This window comes from Staurois parvus, unplaced genomic scaffold, assembly GCF_062004578.1.
Source record: "Staurois parvus isolate SC_StPar_1 unplaced genomic scaffold, SC_StPar_1.0 ptg002390l, whole genome shotgun sequence".
In the NCBI taxonomy this organism is placed as follows: Eukaryota; Metazoa; Chordata; class Amphibia; order Anura; family Ranidae; genus Staurois; species Staurois parvus.
In genome coordinates, this window is record NW_028320186.1 from 97,614 (window position 1) to 115,627 (window position 18,014).

The 18,014-nt window shown below is 49.7% G+C and overlaps 1 protein-coding gene across 1 annotated transcript in view; it reads left to right on the forward strand.

Annotated features, from left to right (window-relative positions):
- The window catches only part of LOC149431137 (unconventional myosin-Ig-like), a gene marked incomplete at its 3' end in the record, with an annotated part of 120,525 nt that overhangs the window by 81,569 nt on the left and 20,942 nt on the right, over positions 1 to 18,014 (forward strand). The window contains exons 12-13 of the mRNA XM_089665874.1: positions 1,689 to 1,833; positions 2,386 to 2,490. Coding sequence (XP_089522000.1) covers positions 1,689 to 1,833; positions 2,386 to 2,490 — 250 coding nt within the window. The remainder of the gene's footprint in view (positions 1 to 1,688; positions 1,834 to 2,385; positions 2,491 to 18,014) is intronic.

The window sequence follows — 18,014 nt, forward strand, 5'->3', positions numbered from 1 at the left end:
TATCCCAAGCATCCTGTGACACCCTCTGACCCCTGTGACCCCAGAGCACCCCGAGCAACCTGTGACACTCTCTGACCCCTGTGACCCCAGAGCACCCCGAGCATCCTGTGTTACCCCCTGACCCCAGAGCACCCTGAGCATCCTGTGACACCCTCTGACCCCTGTGACCCCAGAGCACCCCGAGCAACCTGTGACACTCTCTGACCCCTGTGACCTCAGAGCACCCTGAGCATCCTGTGTTACCCCCTGACCCCAAAGCACCCTGAGCATCCTGTGTCACCCCCTGACCTCAGAGCACCCCCTGACCCCTGTGACCCCAGAACACCCCGAGCATCCTGTGACACCCTCTGACCCCTGTGACCTCAGAGCACCCCAAGCATCCTATGACACCCCCTGACCCCTGTGACCCCAGAGCACCCCGAGCATCCTGTGTTACCCCCTGACCCCAGAGCACCCCGAGCATCCTGTGTCACCCCCTGACCCCAGAGCACCCCGAGCATCCTGTGTCACCCCCTGACCCCAGAGCACCCGAGCATCCTGTGACACCCCCTGACACCTGTGACCCCAGAGCACCCCGAGCATCCTATGACACCCCCTGACCCCAGAGCACCACCTGACCCCTGTGACCCCAGAGCACCCCGAGCATCCTGTGTCACCCCCTGACCCCTGTGACCCCAGAGCACCCCGAGCATCCTGTGTCACCCCCTGACCCCTGTGACCCCAGAGCACCCCAAGCATCCTGTGTCACCCCCTTACCCCAAAGCACCCCCTGACCCCTGTGACCTCAGAGAACCCCAAGCATCCTGTTTCACCCCCTGACCCCTGTGACCCCAGAACACCCCGAGCATCCTGTGTCACCCCCTGACCCCAGAGCATCCCCTGACCCCTGTGACCTCAGAGCACCCTGAGCATCCTATGTCACCCCCTGACCCTAGAGCACCCCCTGACTCCAGAGCACCCTGAGCATCCTGTGTCACCCCCTGACCCCTTTTGACCCCAGATTACCCCAAGCATCCTGTGACACCCCCTGACCCCTGCGACCCCAGAGCACCCTGAGCATCCTGTGTCGCCCCCTGACCCCTGTGACTCCAGAGCACCCCGAGCATCCTATGTCACCCCCTGACCCCTGTGACCCCAGAGCATACCAAGCATCCTGTGTCACCCCATGACCCCTGTGACCCCAGAGCACTCAGAGCATCCTGTGTCACCCCCTGACCCCTTTTGCACCTTTAGTATATTTTGTCACCCCAAGACCCTGGTGACTCCAGAACACCCTGAGCTTACTGTGTCACCTGTGACCCCTGTGAGTCTAAGGCACCTTGAGCTTCCTGTATCACCCCATGACCCCTGTGACTCCAGTGCACCCTTGGCATCCTGTATCACCCCATGACCCCTGTGATTCCAGTGCACCCTTGGCATCCTGTATCACCCCATGACCCCTGTGACTCCAGTGCACCTTTGGCATCCTGTGTCACCCCATGACCCCTGTGACTCCAGTGCACCCTTGGCATCCTGTATCACCCCATGACCCCTGTGACTCCTGTAACTTTAGCAGGTTCAGTGCACCCGTATGACACCTGTGTACCCTCTAGTACACTCCTGTAAGCTCCAACCCCTGTCTGTGACCCCCCCCCGAATTCCTTGTGTCCCTGTGTCTATGTGTCATTTCTGTCCTTCCTCTTCTGCAGATGGCGAGCTCGGAAGATAGTGAAGAACATTCCGCCATCAGAAATGTTCCAGATTAAATGCAAAGTCTGCGCCATGGAGGCCCTACAGGACCTGCGGAGGGATGTGGGCTACCATCGGCCATGGAAGCAGAACTATCTAGCCTGTGTGAGTAGAAGAGGGATGAGAGGAATCAGGAAATTCGATTTTCCAGACTTTTCACCCAAAATCAGGTTTCAGTGATAATTCACCATTTCGGCGAAGCACATTGGAGTCAAGAGGGAAGGAAATGAAGGTGGTTTTTGAAAAATGTTTAAGTGTACAATGGAAAATATTTGGGTCCTGACGAGATGCATAACTTGGAACTGTTCTTATTGGAATCAGTGTACTTTTTTTTTTCAGAAAGACAAAAACAGACAGTAACAAAATGTAAAATAAAATTTAAAAAAACATGTAATGCTTATATTTTGCCTTTCCTGGTTCCTGCCTTCCCACTCATCAACATGCTACTCAGATTCTTAGATAAATCCTTTCCATTTTCAACACATAACTTTTATGTAGACCCAACGATGTTATCACTGGGTCTCTGTTCTTCTCTACGCAATGCAGGCAGATCATGGCTGGTGGGAGGGGCTGGCAGGGTGCTGTACATACATGAGATGACGGTATCTTGGGATTGGTTGCTCTGGCAGTTTCTGACTCATTTTTTGGTCTCAGCAGGAAGCGGACAATCCCAGCGGAGCCGTATCCTTCTCCAAATCGCTGCAGATCCTGAGGAAGAAGGATAACCACAGCTCGGTGCTGTTCACCTGTCACATCCGAAAGGTGAGCTCCCTCGGGTTGGGAAGGGACCATCACTTATGTACACCAAGAGGGGGCAGCCTCAGGGGGTCTGCGTGTAACTGAGATGACCTGAGTATCAGGAAGAAAATGATGAAGATCATAAAATGCTTCTCCATAATGGGTTAGGGGATCGCTGAAAAAGTGACACACCAGACAGTTCCCGAATGATGACTTCCAAACAATATCTATCCTTCATCTATGGTGCTGAGTATTGTCCTCCATCCATGGTGCTGAGTATTGTCCTCCATCCATGGTGCTGAGTGTTGTCCTCTGTCCATGGTGCTGAGTATTGTCCTTCATCCATGGTGCTGAGTATTGTCCTCCATCCATGGTGCTGAGTATTGTCCTCCATCCATGGTGCTGAGTATTGTCCTCTGTCCATGGTGCTGAGTATTGTCCTTCATCCATGGTGCTGAGTATTGTCCTCCATCCATGGTGCTGAGTATTGTCCTCTGTCCATGGTGCTGAGTATTGTCCTCTGTCCATGGTGCTGAGTATTGTCCTCTGTCCATGGTGCTGAGTATTCTCCTCCATCCGTAGTGTTGAGTATTGTCCTCCATCCATGATGCTGAGTATTCTCCTCCATCCATGGTGCTGAGTTTTGTCCTCTTTCCATGGTGCTGAGTATTGTCTTCCGTCCATGCTGCTGAGTATTGTCTTCCGTCCATGGTGCTGAGTATTATCCTCTGTCCATGCTGCTGAGTATTATCCTCCATGCATGGTGCAGAGTATTGTCTTCCGTCCATGCTGCTGAGTATTGTCCTCCGTCCATGGTGCTGAGTATTATCCTCCATGCATGGTGCAGAGTATTGTCCTCCGTCCATGGTGCTGAGTATTATCCTCCATGCATGGTGCAGAGTATTGTCCTCTGTCCATGGTGCTGAGTATTGTCCTCCGTCCATGGTGCTGAGTATTGTCCTCCATCCATGGTGCTGAATATTGTCTTCCGTCCATGGTGCTGAGTATTGCCTTCCATCCATGATGCAGAGAATTATCCTCTGTCCATGGTGCTGAGTAATGTCCTCTGTCCACAGTGCTGATTATTTTCCACCATCCAGAGGACTGAGTATTGTCCTCTCTCCATAGTGCTGAGTATTGTCCTCTCTCCATGGTGCTCAGTATTGTCCTGTGTCCATGATGCTGAGTATTGTCCTCTCTCCATGGTGCTGAGTCTTGTTCTTCATCCATGGTGCTGATTATTGCCCTCCATCCATGGTGCTGAGTATTGTCCTCCATCCATGGTGCTGAGTATTGTCCTCCATCCATGGTGCTGAGTATTGCCCTCCGTCCATGGTGCTGAGTATTGTCCTCTGTCCATGGTGCTGAGTATTGTCCTCTGTCCATGGTGCTGAGTATTGTCCTCCATGCATGGTGCTGAGTATTGTCCTCTGTCCACAGTGCTGATTATTGTCCACCATCCAGGGCACTGAATATTGTCCTCTCTCCATGGTGCTGAGTATTGTCCTCCATCCATGGTGCAGATTATTGTCATCCACCCATGCTGCTTAGTATTGTCCTCCATCCATGGTGCTGATTATTGCCCTACATCCATGGTGCTGATTATTGCCCTACATCCATGGTGCTGAGTATTGTCCTCTGTCCACAGTGCTGATTATTGTCCACCATCCAGGGCACTGAGTATTGTCCTCTCTCCCTGGTGCTGATTATTGCCCTCCATCCTTGTTGCTGAGTATTGTCCTCTGTCCATGGTGCTGAGTATTGTCCTACATGCATGGTGCTGAGTATTGTCCTCTGTCCACAGTGCTGATTATTGTCCACCATCCAGGCCACTGAATATTGTCCTCTCTCCATGGTGCTGAGTATTGTCCTCCATCCATGGTGCAGATTATTGTCATCCACCCATGCTGTTTAGTATTGTCCTCCATCCATGGTGCTGATTATTGCCCTCCATCCATGGTGCTGATTATTGCCCTCCATCCATGGTGCTGAGTATTGTCCTCTGTCCATGGTGCTCAGTATTGTCCTCTGTCCACAGTGCTGATTATTGTCCACCATCCAGGGCACTGAGTATTGTCCTCTCTCCATGCTGCTTAGTATTGTCTTCCATCCATGGTGCTGAATATTGTCCTCTGACCATGGTGCAGAGCATTATCCTCCATCCATGGTGCAGACTATTGTCTTCCATCCATGGTGCAGAGTATTGTCTTCCATCCATGGTGCTGAGTTTTGTCCTCCATCCATGGTGCTGATCATCGCCCTCCATCCATGGTGCAGAGTATTGTCCTCCATCCATGGTGCAGAGTATTGTCCTCCATCCATGGTGCAGAGTATTGTTCTCCATCCATGGTGCAGAATATTGCGCTCCATCCATGGTGCTGAGTATTGTCCTCTCTCCATGGTGCTGAATATTGTCCTCTGTCCATGGTGCAGAGCATTATCCTCCATCCATGGTTCAGAGTATTGTCTTCCATCCATGGTGCTGAGTTTTGTCCTCCCATCTATGGTGCAGAGTATTGTCCTCCATGCATGGTGCTGATCATCGCCCTTCATCCATGGTGCAGAGTATTGTCCTCCATCCATGGTGCAGATTATTGTCATCCACCCATGCTGCTTAGTATTGTCCTCCATCCATGGTGCAGCGTATTGTCCTCCATGCTTGGTGCTGATCATCACCCTCCATCCATGGTGCAGAGTATTGTCCTCCATCTATGGTACTGAGTATTGTCCTCCATCCATGGTGCTGAGTATTGTCCTCCATCCATGGTGCTGAGTATTGTCCTCCATCCATGGTGCAGAGTATTGTCCTCCATCCATGGTGCAGAGTATTGTCCTCCATCCATGGTGCTGAGTATTGTCCTCCATCCATGGTGCTGAGTATTGTCCTTACTCCTGTACTGAACAATGCTCATATAATGAAGTAGGGGTACCATTTAGTGCAGTGATACAGTGATCCTAAGCTCAGAGAACGTGGATGGAATGATGCTGTGTGTCATTAAACCCGAGGACTAGTAACACCTAGTGATGGAAAGGAAGAACTACAGGAGACAGCTCCGGACTGGAGATGACAATTGCAGCAAAAGCCGCTATTGTATCTTTCCTTTTCCTGAACTGTTCATTTTAATTTGAAATATGTGAGTGGAGTTCAGCCTTAAGCTGTGGAAAGTTTGCCACTGGAAGCTCCAGAATCAGGTTTTAGTCCTCCCGTCCTCCTTAAACCGGTAATGACTTGTGACACCGCGGGCAGCTGTTTTGGGAAATCGAATTTATTGTTATTAAATGCAGTAGCAAAGAAAAGCGATTTTCAGTGGAAAAGCAGAACCTGGGCTTTCTGCGTGGAAGAAATTGGATGAGAGATGGCGGAGAGGAGAATTGTCACAACGAATCTGGATCAACCTTCCTCTCCGCCATCCCTCCACCTCACTGGTGCCGCTGCGGCCCGCTCCCAGCTCTCCTTAACCCCTCAATGAACCGGCGATCTGGGCTGCGATTGGCAGCGTATTCCTGCACCAGGTGTCTATTTTTAGCATCACGGGCGCGCCTACATGCGCACTTTTTCCATGAAGGTGTGCAAACAATGGAATATATATGTGCAATATACAGGAGCTTTGGCCAGGTGACCAATGTAACGGAACCAGACCCCAACTGCACTTGGGTATTTCCGTTAGACTCCCGCTTCCCTGTCCGAACACAGATCCACGAACACCACCGCTGGCCATACGAGACAGCACCAGGCTTCTTAAGACAGGAAGTGAACTGCTTTATTTTAAACACAAGATATATACACAGGGCGGGGAAAATACAACCAGGAACAGGAAACACATCAGCAGGCCGTCCCATCAGGGGGAAGGGCTGCCGGAAACACCCCCCACCAAACCAAGACACACAATAGAACAATGGGATACACCACGTGGCAGTAGACAATACAGGAACACATACATCCCATAATAGTTTTCTAGAACAATGGGATGCAGCCACATGGCAGAGAACAATGAACAATCTCCACACCAATATTAGAACATTCCACCCTGTACCCCAAACAGGCACAGGGTGACTTACACATAATGGGAACATGGGGAGCTGAGACAGGGGTCCCCCCACCCCCAAAAGTCACTCCCGTCACAACCATAGCTGACCATCATGAAGGTACTCTATAAAATCGCTGACTGTTAACAAGTGGGCACTGTCATTGGCCGGTGATCACGTGACAACGCATTGCTGCAAAAACTCAGCTTCATCCTGAAGATCCGGCCTCTCTGCCCTCTTGGGAAAGACAGAGATGGACCTCTACGCCTGTAAGATGGACTTCCTAATTGGCTAAAATTGTCACCAAGAACACAAGTCCCGACCCCCACTCCTGTCCTGCTAGAAGACTGTACCCCATGCTGAGGCCAAGCCCTCCGCCATATTGTGCCCCACTTCATGCCAGAGGCCTCCACTAGACATTCCCAGCCATTGACCTTTATATCCCAAGGAAGGAATGTCCACACATGAGTAGATTTGCTGGACTTTAGTGATGGAACTAATGAAATGGCATAAGAGTCACATCACATCGACATACATTCTGGAGTCACTTGACAATACATGATCAATCACATTTAGTGGACGGTCTGCAGTAGCCACACGTGAAAGCATATGAAGCCACTTTAGCAGCTGTCTCCCCTTTTGGCCTGGCCTAAAAGACCCTTAGCCCCCACCTCCATAAGGGAAAGTCTACAGCCAGCTCTTCCTGGGTGCAGGTCGACTTCCCCCAGCCATGCTCCTGCCCTCCTATACGCGCTGGCTATATCCTTGCTGGTGGGGGGTGTTCAGCTTCCATGCCCCAAGTGCACTTGGGCTCCTCCCAACCTGGCTTATAATTGGACACTGACTCATGACATCACTGCAGTGTACGCCATGTTGTGTCACAGGATAGAATCACCCCAGTTTGGCTTTCTACTCCTTTAGCTAACTGCAGTGAACTTGCATGGAGATTTTCTTCAACCCTTCTTATCAGAAGACGCTCCTGTTGAGGTATTAAGTTCTCAGGAAGGCCTGGACGTCCCTGTGAGATGGTTGCAGATCCATCTTTGTTCACTTTTTGTCTCACTTTTGTCCAATATTCTGACTGATAAGTAAAGCTTTGCTGATGTTCTTGTGGCCGTCACCTTTCTTGTGTCAAGAAATGATTTTCTTTCTCGCGCCTTGTGACATTTCTCTTCCATGTGGTGCCATTGCTGACAACATGAAATGGGCGGGGTTTTCTTTGTTAAGTCACGCCCTTTTATAATCACCTGTCTGCAGGACACCTGTTTAATGAATAATTAGACTCACCTGGAGCTGAATTCTCGTTCATTAAGATTTTGTTGTCTAAAATTTAGCTTTGCTCCTAAGACTTTCATTGGGGCGTGTTCATTTTTGCAAAATGGTCTGGGATGAATTTGTTAGAAAAAATACTTTGTTGTGTGCGCAAATCAACAAATCTTGTGTGCAATCAACGGCCGGCATTGGTGGGAGGATTTTGTAGTGTAGTGTCCCATAGAAAATGTGGATTCTGAAAGGAAAGTTAAGGTTTTCTGACAAATCTGCTGGGGTGGACTCATTTATGCTGGGCAGTATACATTTACAAATGTGTGCAAAATTTACCTCTTGTTTTACCGTGAACTGCTAGACGGGGTCGTTGTTTGGTTTGTTGCAGGCTGGCTGGTAAGTGAGCTGGGAATTTTATTTGCTCTTTCCGTGTGCTCCTCGCTGCAAAGGCCAGTTATAGGTTGGGGTGGGTGCCATTTGTTTTGCAGTGAATTGGTGAGGGGGCGCACTGGACACCTTAACCACTTCAAGTCCGGACACTTTCACCCCCCTTCCAGTCCGGACGCTTTCCCCCCCTTCCAGTCCGGACGCTTTCCCCCCCTTCCAGTCCGGACACTTTCCCCCCCTTCCAGTCCGGACACTTTCACCCCCATCCAGTCCGGACGCTTTCACCCCCATCCAGTCCGGACGCTTTCACATTCCTTCCAGTCCGGACACTTTCCCCCCCTTCCAGTCCGGACACTTTCCCCCCCTTCCAGTCCGGACACTTTCCCCCACTTCCAGTCCGGACACTTTCACCCCCTTCCAGTCCGGACACTTTCCCCCCCTTCCAGTTCGGACACTTCCCCCCCCCTTCCAGTCCGGACACTTTCACCCCCTTCCTGTCCGGACACTTTCCCCCCCTTCCAGTTCGGACACTTTCCCCCCCCTTCCAGTCCGGACACTTTCCCCCCTTCCAGTCCGGACACTTTCACCCCCCTTCCAGTCCGGACACTTTCACCCCCTTCAAGTCCGGACACTTTCCCCCCCTTCCACTCCGGACACTTTCCCCCCCCCCCTTCCAGTCTGGACACTTTCCCCCCCTTCCAGTCCGGACACTTTCCCCCCTTCCAGTCCAGGCACTTTCCCCCCCTTCCTGTCCGGACGCTTTCCCCCCCTTCCAGTCCGGACACTTTCCCCCCCTTCCAGTCCGGACACTTTCCCCCCCCCTTCCAGTCTGGACAGTTTCCCCCCCTTCCAGTCTGGACACTTTCCCCCCCCTTCCAGTCTGGACACTTTCACCCCCCTTCCAGTCCGGACACTTTGTATTTGTGAGGAAGCAAGCAGATTACGAAATGCGTTGATCAGCGACGCCATATATGCACAATGTTTTATCTGGAAAGATAGATTAGATCATGATAATTATAAATTGATTATCAACATCTTTGGATCGGTCTGGCATCACTGATCAACGCGTTTCACCATCTGTTCGTTTCCTCTGACCACCAACTATGGGACTGATGGTCTGTACTGATGTGTTGGGATAGTCAGTGTCCATTTATAAGCCATGTTGGGAGGAGCCATAGTTCAGTTGGGTCATGGGAGTCAGAGACCCCACCAGTGTGCAGCTGTAGTCAGCTAAGTGGAGGCCCTGGACAAGGCTGGAGGGCAAGGAGAGGCAGACCTGCACCCAGAAGAGCTAGCTGTAGACTTCCTGACCATTATGGTGGTGGTTTCAAAAGGCCTGTTAGGTAAGGCCAAGCGTTCCCTGGAGTGATACTATCCCCCTGGAGGACCTGTGAGAGGTGTACCCACCTAGGGGTGTCTACAGTGATCTTATCTCAAAGGGTCTACCTCAGGGGTGTCAACCTGGCGGCCCTCCAGCTGTTGCGAAACTACAAGTCCCATTATGCCTCTTCCTTTGAGAGTCATGCTTGTAACTGTCAATCTTGCAATGCCTCGTGGGACTTGTAGTTTGGCAACATCTGGAAGGCCACCAGTTTGACACACGTGGTCTACCTGCAAGGAACAGTGAGTGAACACAGACAGCCTGAAGCGAGCCGGCACTTCTGAGTACTAATGACCTTGGGTGGAGAGCAGGGGCGGACTGACCATTTGGAACCTCGGGCACTCCCCGAGGGCCCGGGGTCAGTAGGGGGCCCCATGAGATGCCCCTGGTACCTTTCATAGGCTTTTTTGGGTGTGGTTTGAGTGTGGGTGAGGACACAGGGGCCCCATGATCCCCTATTGCCCGGGGGCCCCATGAGTTGTCAGTCCACCCCTGGATCAGACCCGAAAGGGGTGAACCCTGGTACCTTTTTTATAGGTTTTTTTGAGTTTGGGCAAGGACACAGGGGCCCCATGATCCCCTATTTCCGGTGGGCCCCATGAGTTGTCAGTCCTGGTGGAGAGAGAGACTGAGCTAGGGAAGACGGCTTGCTATATGTGCTGCTGGATGCTTTCACAGGTGACTTCTGTGGATTGTCCACTATATATGATTGACATTGTACTGTTGTGGCCCCGGATAGTATGTCTATGAGATGTGACTGTATTTGATGTCTTTCAACTACCATCAGTGAAGTGTGTGGAGACATTCCTTCCTTGGGATAGAAAGGTCAATGGCTGGGAATGTCATGAGGAGGCCTCTGGCATGGAGACGAGGGTTAAAAACCTAAAGTAGGTGGGTTGTTGTGGTAGAAGGATCGGGGGAGGGCTGTGGGCACCATTACTAGCCATTCGCAAGCTCCCTTACAGGTATATGTAATGTGACTGGAGATGAGAGAACTGTTCTCTCATAGTCCTCTGCTTCATCAGGGGACTATCCGAACCGTTGAGGTCCTCTATATAGGATTGCCATTATGATCAATCTACGAACATGGTGAAGAACTGGGAAGAACCATCATTACCGAGAGATCTACCGAAGACATTCTGGAAAACTCAAGCGTTGTTTTCTGATAACGTCTAGAACCGGTTTCCTTCCGTAAAGGACAAAGTCTGAGCAAAACTCTGAGCTGCAGTTGCCCTTTAACACGATACAGAAGGTGAATTATTATCATGAGCCGTGATGACGGTGACTCATCAGTGGAGTGGGATTGGTGTCCTTCAAGTCATGATGACCACAAGGATGATAGGCCTCCCTAAGACAGAAATCAATATTCACCGGTGTATGATATGAGTCACCTCTCTAAGAATACGTCTCCGGCCCCTCGTGTCAGCTGCAGCCTAAGATCAGTGGAGGAGGAACGTTCTGCTCCTCACCTTAGCATGGGGACAACGCCGGGAAAAACACATTTTAGAGTTTTCTCAGCAGAATTAAATGGAGATGTCTGATTATTAAAGAGCAAGGAGCCAGATGTAGCTTCAACCCTCCCCCCAACATCTATTTTTTTTATTGAAATTTATATTTATTTGGAAGTTTTATAATTGACATTACAATATTACAAAACAACTCAGCAATGAAAAAAAGAGCCAAGAGTGGGCACAGAAGAGCAGTGATCCAAGAGTGGGCACAGAATAACCATGATCCAAGAGTGGGCACAGAAGAACAGTGATCCAAGAGTTGACACAGAAGAACAGTGATCCAAGAGTGGGCACAGAAGAACAGTGATCCAAGAGTGGGCACAGAAGAACAGTGATCCAAGAGTGGACACAGAAGAACCATGATCCAAGAGTGGACACAGAAGAACCATGATCCAGGAGTGAGCACAGAAGAACCATGATCCAAGAGGGGACATAGAAGAACAGTGAGCCAGGAGTGGACACAGAAGAACAGTGATCCAAGAGTGGGCACAGAAGAACAGTGATCCAAGAGTGGACACAGAAGAACAGTGATCCAAGAGTGGGCACAGAAGAACCATGATCCAAGAGTGGACACAGAAGAACCATGATCCAGGAGTGAGCACAGAAGAACCATGATCCAAGAGGGGACATAGAAGAACAGTGAGCCAGGAGTGGACACAGAAGAACAGTGATCCAAGAGGGGACCCAGAAGAACAGTGATCCAAGAGTGGGCACAGAATAACCATGATCCAAAAGTGGGCATCGAAGAGCAGTGATCTAAGAGTGGGCACAGAAGAACCATGATCCAAGAGTGGGCACAGAAGGACAGTGATCTAAGTGTGGACCCAGAAGAGCAGTGATCCAAGAGTGGACACAGAAGAACAGTGATCCAGGAGTGGGCACAGAAGAACTATAATCCAAGAGTGGGCACAAGAGAACCATGATCCAAGAGTGGGCAAAGATGAACAGTGATCCAAAAGTGGGCACAGAAGGACAGTGATCCAAGAGTGGGCACAGAAGGACAGTGATCCAAGAGTGGGCACAGAAGGACAGTGATCCAAGAGTGGGCACAGAAGAGCAGTGATCCAAGAGTGGGCACAGAAGAGCAGTGATCCAAGAGTGGGCACAGAATAACCATGATCCAAATTTAGGCACAGAAAAACAGCAATCCATGAGAAGACACAGAAGAGCAGTAATCCAAGAGTGGGCACAGAAGGACAGTGATCCAAAAGTGGGCACAGAAGAGCAGTGATTCAAGAGTGGGCACAGAAGAGCAGTGATTCAAGAGTGGGCACAGAAGAGCAGTGATCCAAGAGTGGGCACAGAATAACCATGATCCAAATTTAGGCACAGAAGAACAGCAATCCATGAGAAGACACAGAAGGACAGTGATCCAAGAGTGAGCAAAGGACAGTGATCCTAGAGTGGACACAGAAGAACAGTGATCCAAGAGTGGGCACAGAAGGACAGTGATCCAAGAGTGGGCACAGAAGAGCAGTGATCCAAGAGTGGGCACAGAAGAGCAGTGATCCAAGAGTGGACACAGAAGAGCAGTGATCCAAGAGTGGGCACTGAAGAGCAGTGATCCAAGAGTGGACACAGAAGAACAGTGATCCAAGAGTGGACACAGAAGAACCATGATCCAGGAGTGAGCACAGAAGAACCATGATCCAAGTGTGGACACAGAAAAACAGTGATCCAGGAGTGGACACAAAAGAACAGTGATCCAAGAGTGGGCACAGAAGAAGAGTGATCCAAGAGTGGACCCAGAAGAACAGTGATCCAAGAGTGGGCACAGAAGAACAGTGACCCAAGAGTGGGCACAGAAGAACAGTGATCCAAGAGTGGGCACAGAAGAACAGTGATCCAAGAGTGGGCACAGAAGAACAGTGATCCAAGAGTGGGCACAGAAGAACAGTGATCCAAGAGTGGGCACAGAAGAACCATGATCCAAGAGTGGACACAGAAGAACAGTGATAAAAGAGTGGACACAGAAGAACAGTGATCCAAGAGTGGACACAGAAGAACAGTGATAAAAGAGTGGACACAGAAGAACAGTGATCCAAGAGTGGACACAGAAGAACAGTGATCCAAGAGTGGGCACAGAAGAACAGTGATCCAAGAGTGGGCACAGAAGAGCAGTGATCCAAGAGTGGACACAGAACAGTGATCCAAGAGTGGGCACAGAAGAACAGTGATCCAAGAGTGGGCACAGGACAGTGATCCAAGAGTGGAGAGTTGCAGGGGCACATCGCATTCTTTTGGCCGAGCCGCAGGGGTCTAGTCACCAAAATCTTGGACCCATCCTGTGACATTACATTGAACATAATTAGTTCAACAGCTGAAAGTATAGACATGAAAGGGACCGATCGAATGAACGACATGGTCTTCACCAGGGCCGCGGAAAATTGCAGGTGTAAAAAAAGTGCGCTAGCAGTGGGAGGGGTATGGACAGAGTACAGGGGTCAGAGGTATGTAATGTATACTGTGACCCACCAACCCTTAGTCGGGGTAGGTGCACTTCCAGTTCCAAGTTGGGGAAGAGCAGGACTGCTGGAAAGCACAGTCCATTTGGCATCTTCCAGCTTGGCTTTTGTGGAGGGGGTTGGACCCCCATATGCTATGCCCCCTCCCCCCATATCTACTCCCCTGGTCTTCACCCTGATAGGTGAGGGCTGCGGTGATGGAGGGCATGGAGATGAGAGAGGGCAACTCGGCAATCTCGGGTCACATTCTAATTTAGGTTTTAAAAGGTATTGGAGTCAGGGGCAGTTCCATTTAGGAACTCGGGCATTGCCTGAGGGCCCGGGGTCAGTAGGGGGCCCCATGAGATGCCCCTAGTACCTTTCATAGGCTTTTTTGGGTGTGGTTTAAGTGTGTGCGAGGACACAGGGGCCCCATGATCTCTTATTGCTCAGGGCCCCATGAGTTGTCCGTCCGCCCCTGATCGGAGTGGATCCTGGGGTCCCAAACTCCTTCCAGGCCGGTTGGAGTTTTGTCCATTCTAGCTGTGAAGGCTTCCATGAGCCTCATTTCTCAAACGCGTGTACAGATCAGGTGGGTGTGGTCTTTGAGTCAACCTCCAATAAGATTCAGTTCGCCATCTAGCGCTTGTAAGTGCGCGTAGCTGCAACTTTCTGGAGTCTCCAGACGTCCCGGGAGGTTGTAGCCCCAGTAGGTCGGTTGAGGGGTCAGGAGGTTCAGAAAGTTGTCCAGGAGTCCCAACATCTGAGAGGGCCACTGGGTACCGTGGTCTTCTGCTGCTCCATCGCCCCCAAGTGGTGCGGACAGTGCCTTGAAAGTGCTAGAAAGGCGGGGCCTTAGCCTTTCCTCTCCCATACACTGTGCTCTGCTGTGGCGACCAGTCTGTCGTCCAATCACATGGAGGCAGGGCACTGGATGGGTGGCGTGTGGCTCCAGGAGGAAAGCCATCCACAAAGGGGCCACCTGGAGGTGCCCAGTACAAAATCCAGCTTTGTCTTCTTGCTACAGGCACACTTTCAATTCCAAATACCTCTCCACCCCCCCTCCCCTCCCTCGTCACATCTACAAGTGGGTGGAGCTATGTTATCCATCCTATCATTTCACAGGATGACTGCCATTAAAGAGGACCTGTCCTCCAACGCAGCATGCTAGAGAATGTGTCGGGTATTTATCATCTCTCCCGGAACTCCCCCCCCCCCCCCCGCAACAATCTGCTGTTCTCTGCAGAGGGACGGCGCCATCTTTGCTCAGGCATCGTCCAGGGTCACCGCCTACTTCCTGGGCTCAGATGCCGGTTCAGGGATGACAGAATCATGTAAATGCTGGTGCCTGTGCAGTTCTGGGTTGGGTTCAAGTCTGACACAGATCAGCCCCATGCTTGTTACTTGCTACAAAGTTACAATGTACAGTCTGATCACTGGGCGAGGGGACTGAGGAAATGCTTCCTCCTCCTTCTACAAAGTTACAATGTACAGTCTGATCACTGGGGGAGGGGAGACTAAGGAAATGCTTCCTCCTCCTTCCACAAAGTTACAATGTACAGTCTGATCACTGGGGGAGGGGACTGAGGAAATGCTTCCTCCTCCTTCTACAAAGTTACAATGTACAGTCTGATCACTGGGGGAGGGGACTGAGGAAATGACTCCCCCTCCTTCTACAAAGTTACAATGTACAGTCTGATCACTGGGGGAGGGGAGACTGAGGAAACACCTCCTCCTTCTACAAAGTTACAATGTACAGTCTGATCACTGGGGGGGGGGGAGAGACTAAGGAATTGCCTACCTCCTTCTTCTACAAAGTTACAATGTACAGTCTGATCACTGAGGGAGGGGAGACTGAGGAAATGCTTCCTCCCCCTTCTATCTCTGGCACTCGTGCCCCGGCGGGTGATTCCTCCAGTAAGGGGGACACGTGTGTATTTCTAGGCTGGAGGCGAGTGGCGTGCGGAGAATTTAATGGGATTATGAATGAAAGCCGCCATTGTTCCGCGCGATGACGTGCCGATTATTGAAGAATCAAAAAAAAAAAAGGGGAAAGTTCCAAATGCTGAAATCCGTCAATTCATCGGGAGGGAAAAATGGAAGCGAGCGGAAGGAGAGGATTGTTAACCATTTCACTGCCGGGGAACGCGAACATTGAAGAATTCGGAATCCATCCCGTCCGCGAATTTGACACACTGCACCTCACTGCACCACACTGCACCACACTGCACCTCTCTGCGACTCACTGCGACACTCTGCACCAAACTGCGACACACTGCACCTCATTGCGACACACTGCACCTCACTGCACCAAACTGCAACACACTGCACCACACTGCGACACACTGCACCAAACTGCAACACACTGCGACACACTGCGACACACTGCACCTCACTGCAACACACTGCACCCCACTGCGACACACTGCACCTCACTGCACCAAACTGCAAAACACTGCACCTCACTGCGACACACTGCACCACACTGCGACACACTGCACCACACTGCGACACACTGCACCTCACTGCGACACACTGCACCTCACTGCGACACACTGCACCTCACTGCGACACTCTGCACCACACTGCACCTCACTACGACACATTGCACCTCACTGCACCTCATTGCGACACTCTTCACCAAACTGCGACACACTTCACCTCACTGCACCTCACTGTGACACACTGCACCTCACTGCGACACACTGCACCTCACTGCACCTCACTGCGACACACTACGAGACATAATAATACATCAGATGGTACCCTGTGGGAGGATCTGTGTCTATTTATAGATACATTGTTTCATTACATATTTGCTCCCCCCTCATCTACATATCCTATTTTGAACCCAGCGACATCACACCACTGGGTCTCCACGCTTCTCTGTGCAGTGCAGGCAGATCACAGCTGGTGGGAGGGGCTGTGAAGTTTTCTGGAAACTATGTACAGCATTCTTCCGGCTCCTCCCACCAGCTGTGATCTGCCTGCATTGCATAGAAGAGCACAGAGACCCAGTGATGGTGCCTCGGTACTCCTCTGAAGAGCTCAAAAGTAGTGGGAGGAGTTATGCAAATTAAAAATTGCCTTGGTTGGGCGGATGTCGGTGTGGTGGAGGGGGCGTTCCCAGGCAGGATGTATTTGCATGCAGACTTCCCTCCTGTGAGGCTGAGCTTCTGTGAAAGGGGCGGGGCCAAGAACAGCGAGGCTGGGGAGGAAAGTTCTAGATGACGCTGGGCGTCCTCCAGCCAGGAAATGAGGCGGGGCTCTACCTGTGCCAGAATTTTCCTCCTACGCCCTTTCAGTTTGGCCCTTTCACACGGGCGTTCCGTTTCTTCATCAGTTCAGTCACATTTTTTTCCAAAAAAAACCCAATCAGTTCACAACAGTTTTTCTTCTGTTTTCATCCGTTTACATCCCTTTTGTCTGTTTACATCCCTTTTGTCTGTTTACATCCCTTTTGTCTGTTTTTGTCTGTTTACAACCATGTTTGTTTACAATCGTTTTTTGTCTGTTTACATTATTTTTTGTCCATTTTTGTCCGTTTACATTCATTTTTAGTCCGTTTACATCCTTTTTTTTAGTTTTTGTCCATTTACATCCAGGTTTGTCTAATTACATACGTTTGTTTCAATTTCTGTCCGTTTACATTTGTTTTTAGTCTGTTCACATCCACTTTTATCAGTTTACATCCGTGTTTAGTCCATTTACATCCACTTTTGTCCGTTTACATCAGTTTTGTCCATTTTTGTCCGTTTACATCCATGTTTGCCTATTTACATCCATTTTTGTCTGTTTACATCCACATTTATTTGTTTACATTCTTTTTTTGCCTGTTTACATTCATCTTTGTCCATTTTTGTGCATTTTCATCCATTTTTAGTTTGTTTACATCCGGTTCTTCCGTTTTTGTCCATTTACATCCCCGTTTGTCTAATTACATCTGTTTGTTTAAATTTCTGTCTGTTTACATCCATTTTTGTCCGTTTACACTTGTTTTTAGTCCATTTGCATCCACTTTAATCAGTTTACATCCGTTTTAGTCCATTTACATCCACTTTTGTCTGTTTACACCTTTTTTTAGTCTTTTTACATCCACTTTTGTTCGTTTACATCAGTTTTGGGCATTTTTGTCCATTTACATCCACGTTTATCTGTTTACATTCGTTTTTTGTCTGTTTACATCCGTTTTTGTCAGTATACATCCATTTTTAGTCTGTTTACATCCGTTTTTGTCCATTTACATCCATGTTTGTTTTTTTACATTCGTTTTTTGTCTGTTCACATCCATTTTTAGTCCGTTTACATTCATTCTTGTCGATTTTGTTCATTTACATTCATTTTTGTCCGTTTACATCCAGTTTTAGCCCGTTTACAACCATTTTATCCATTTTTATCCGTTTACATCAGTTTGTAGTCTGCTTACATCCATTTTTGACCATTTACATTCATTTTTGTCTGTTCATATTTGTTTTTAGTCCATTTACATCCATTTATATCAGTTTTTGTCCGTTTACATCCTGTTTTTGTCCGTTT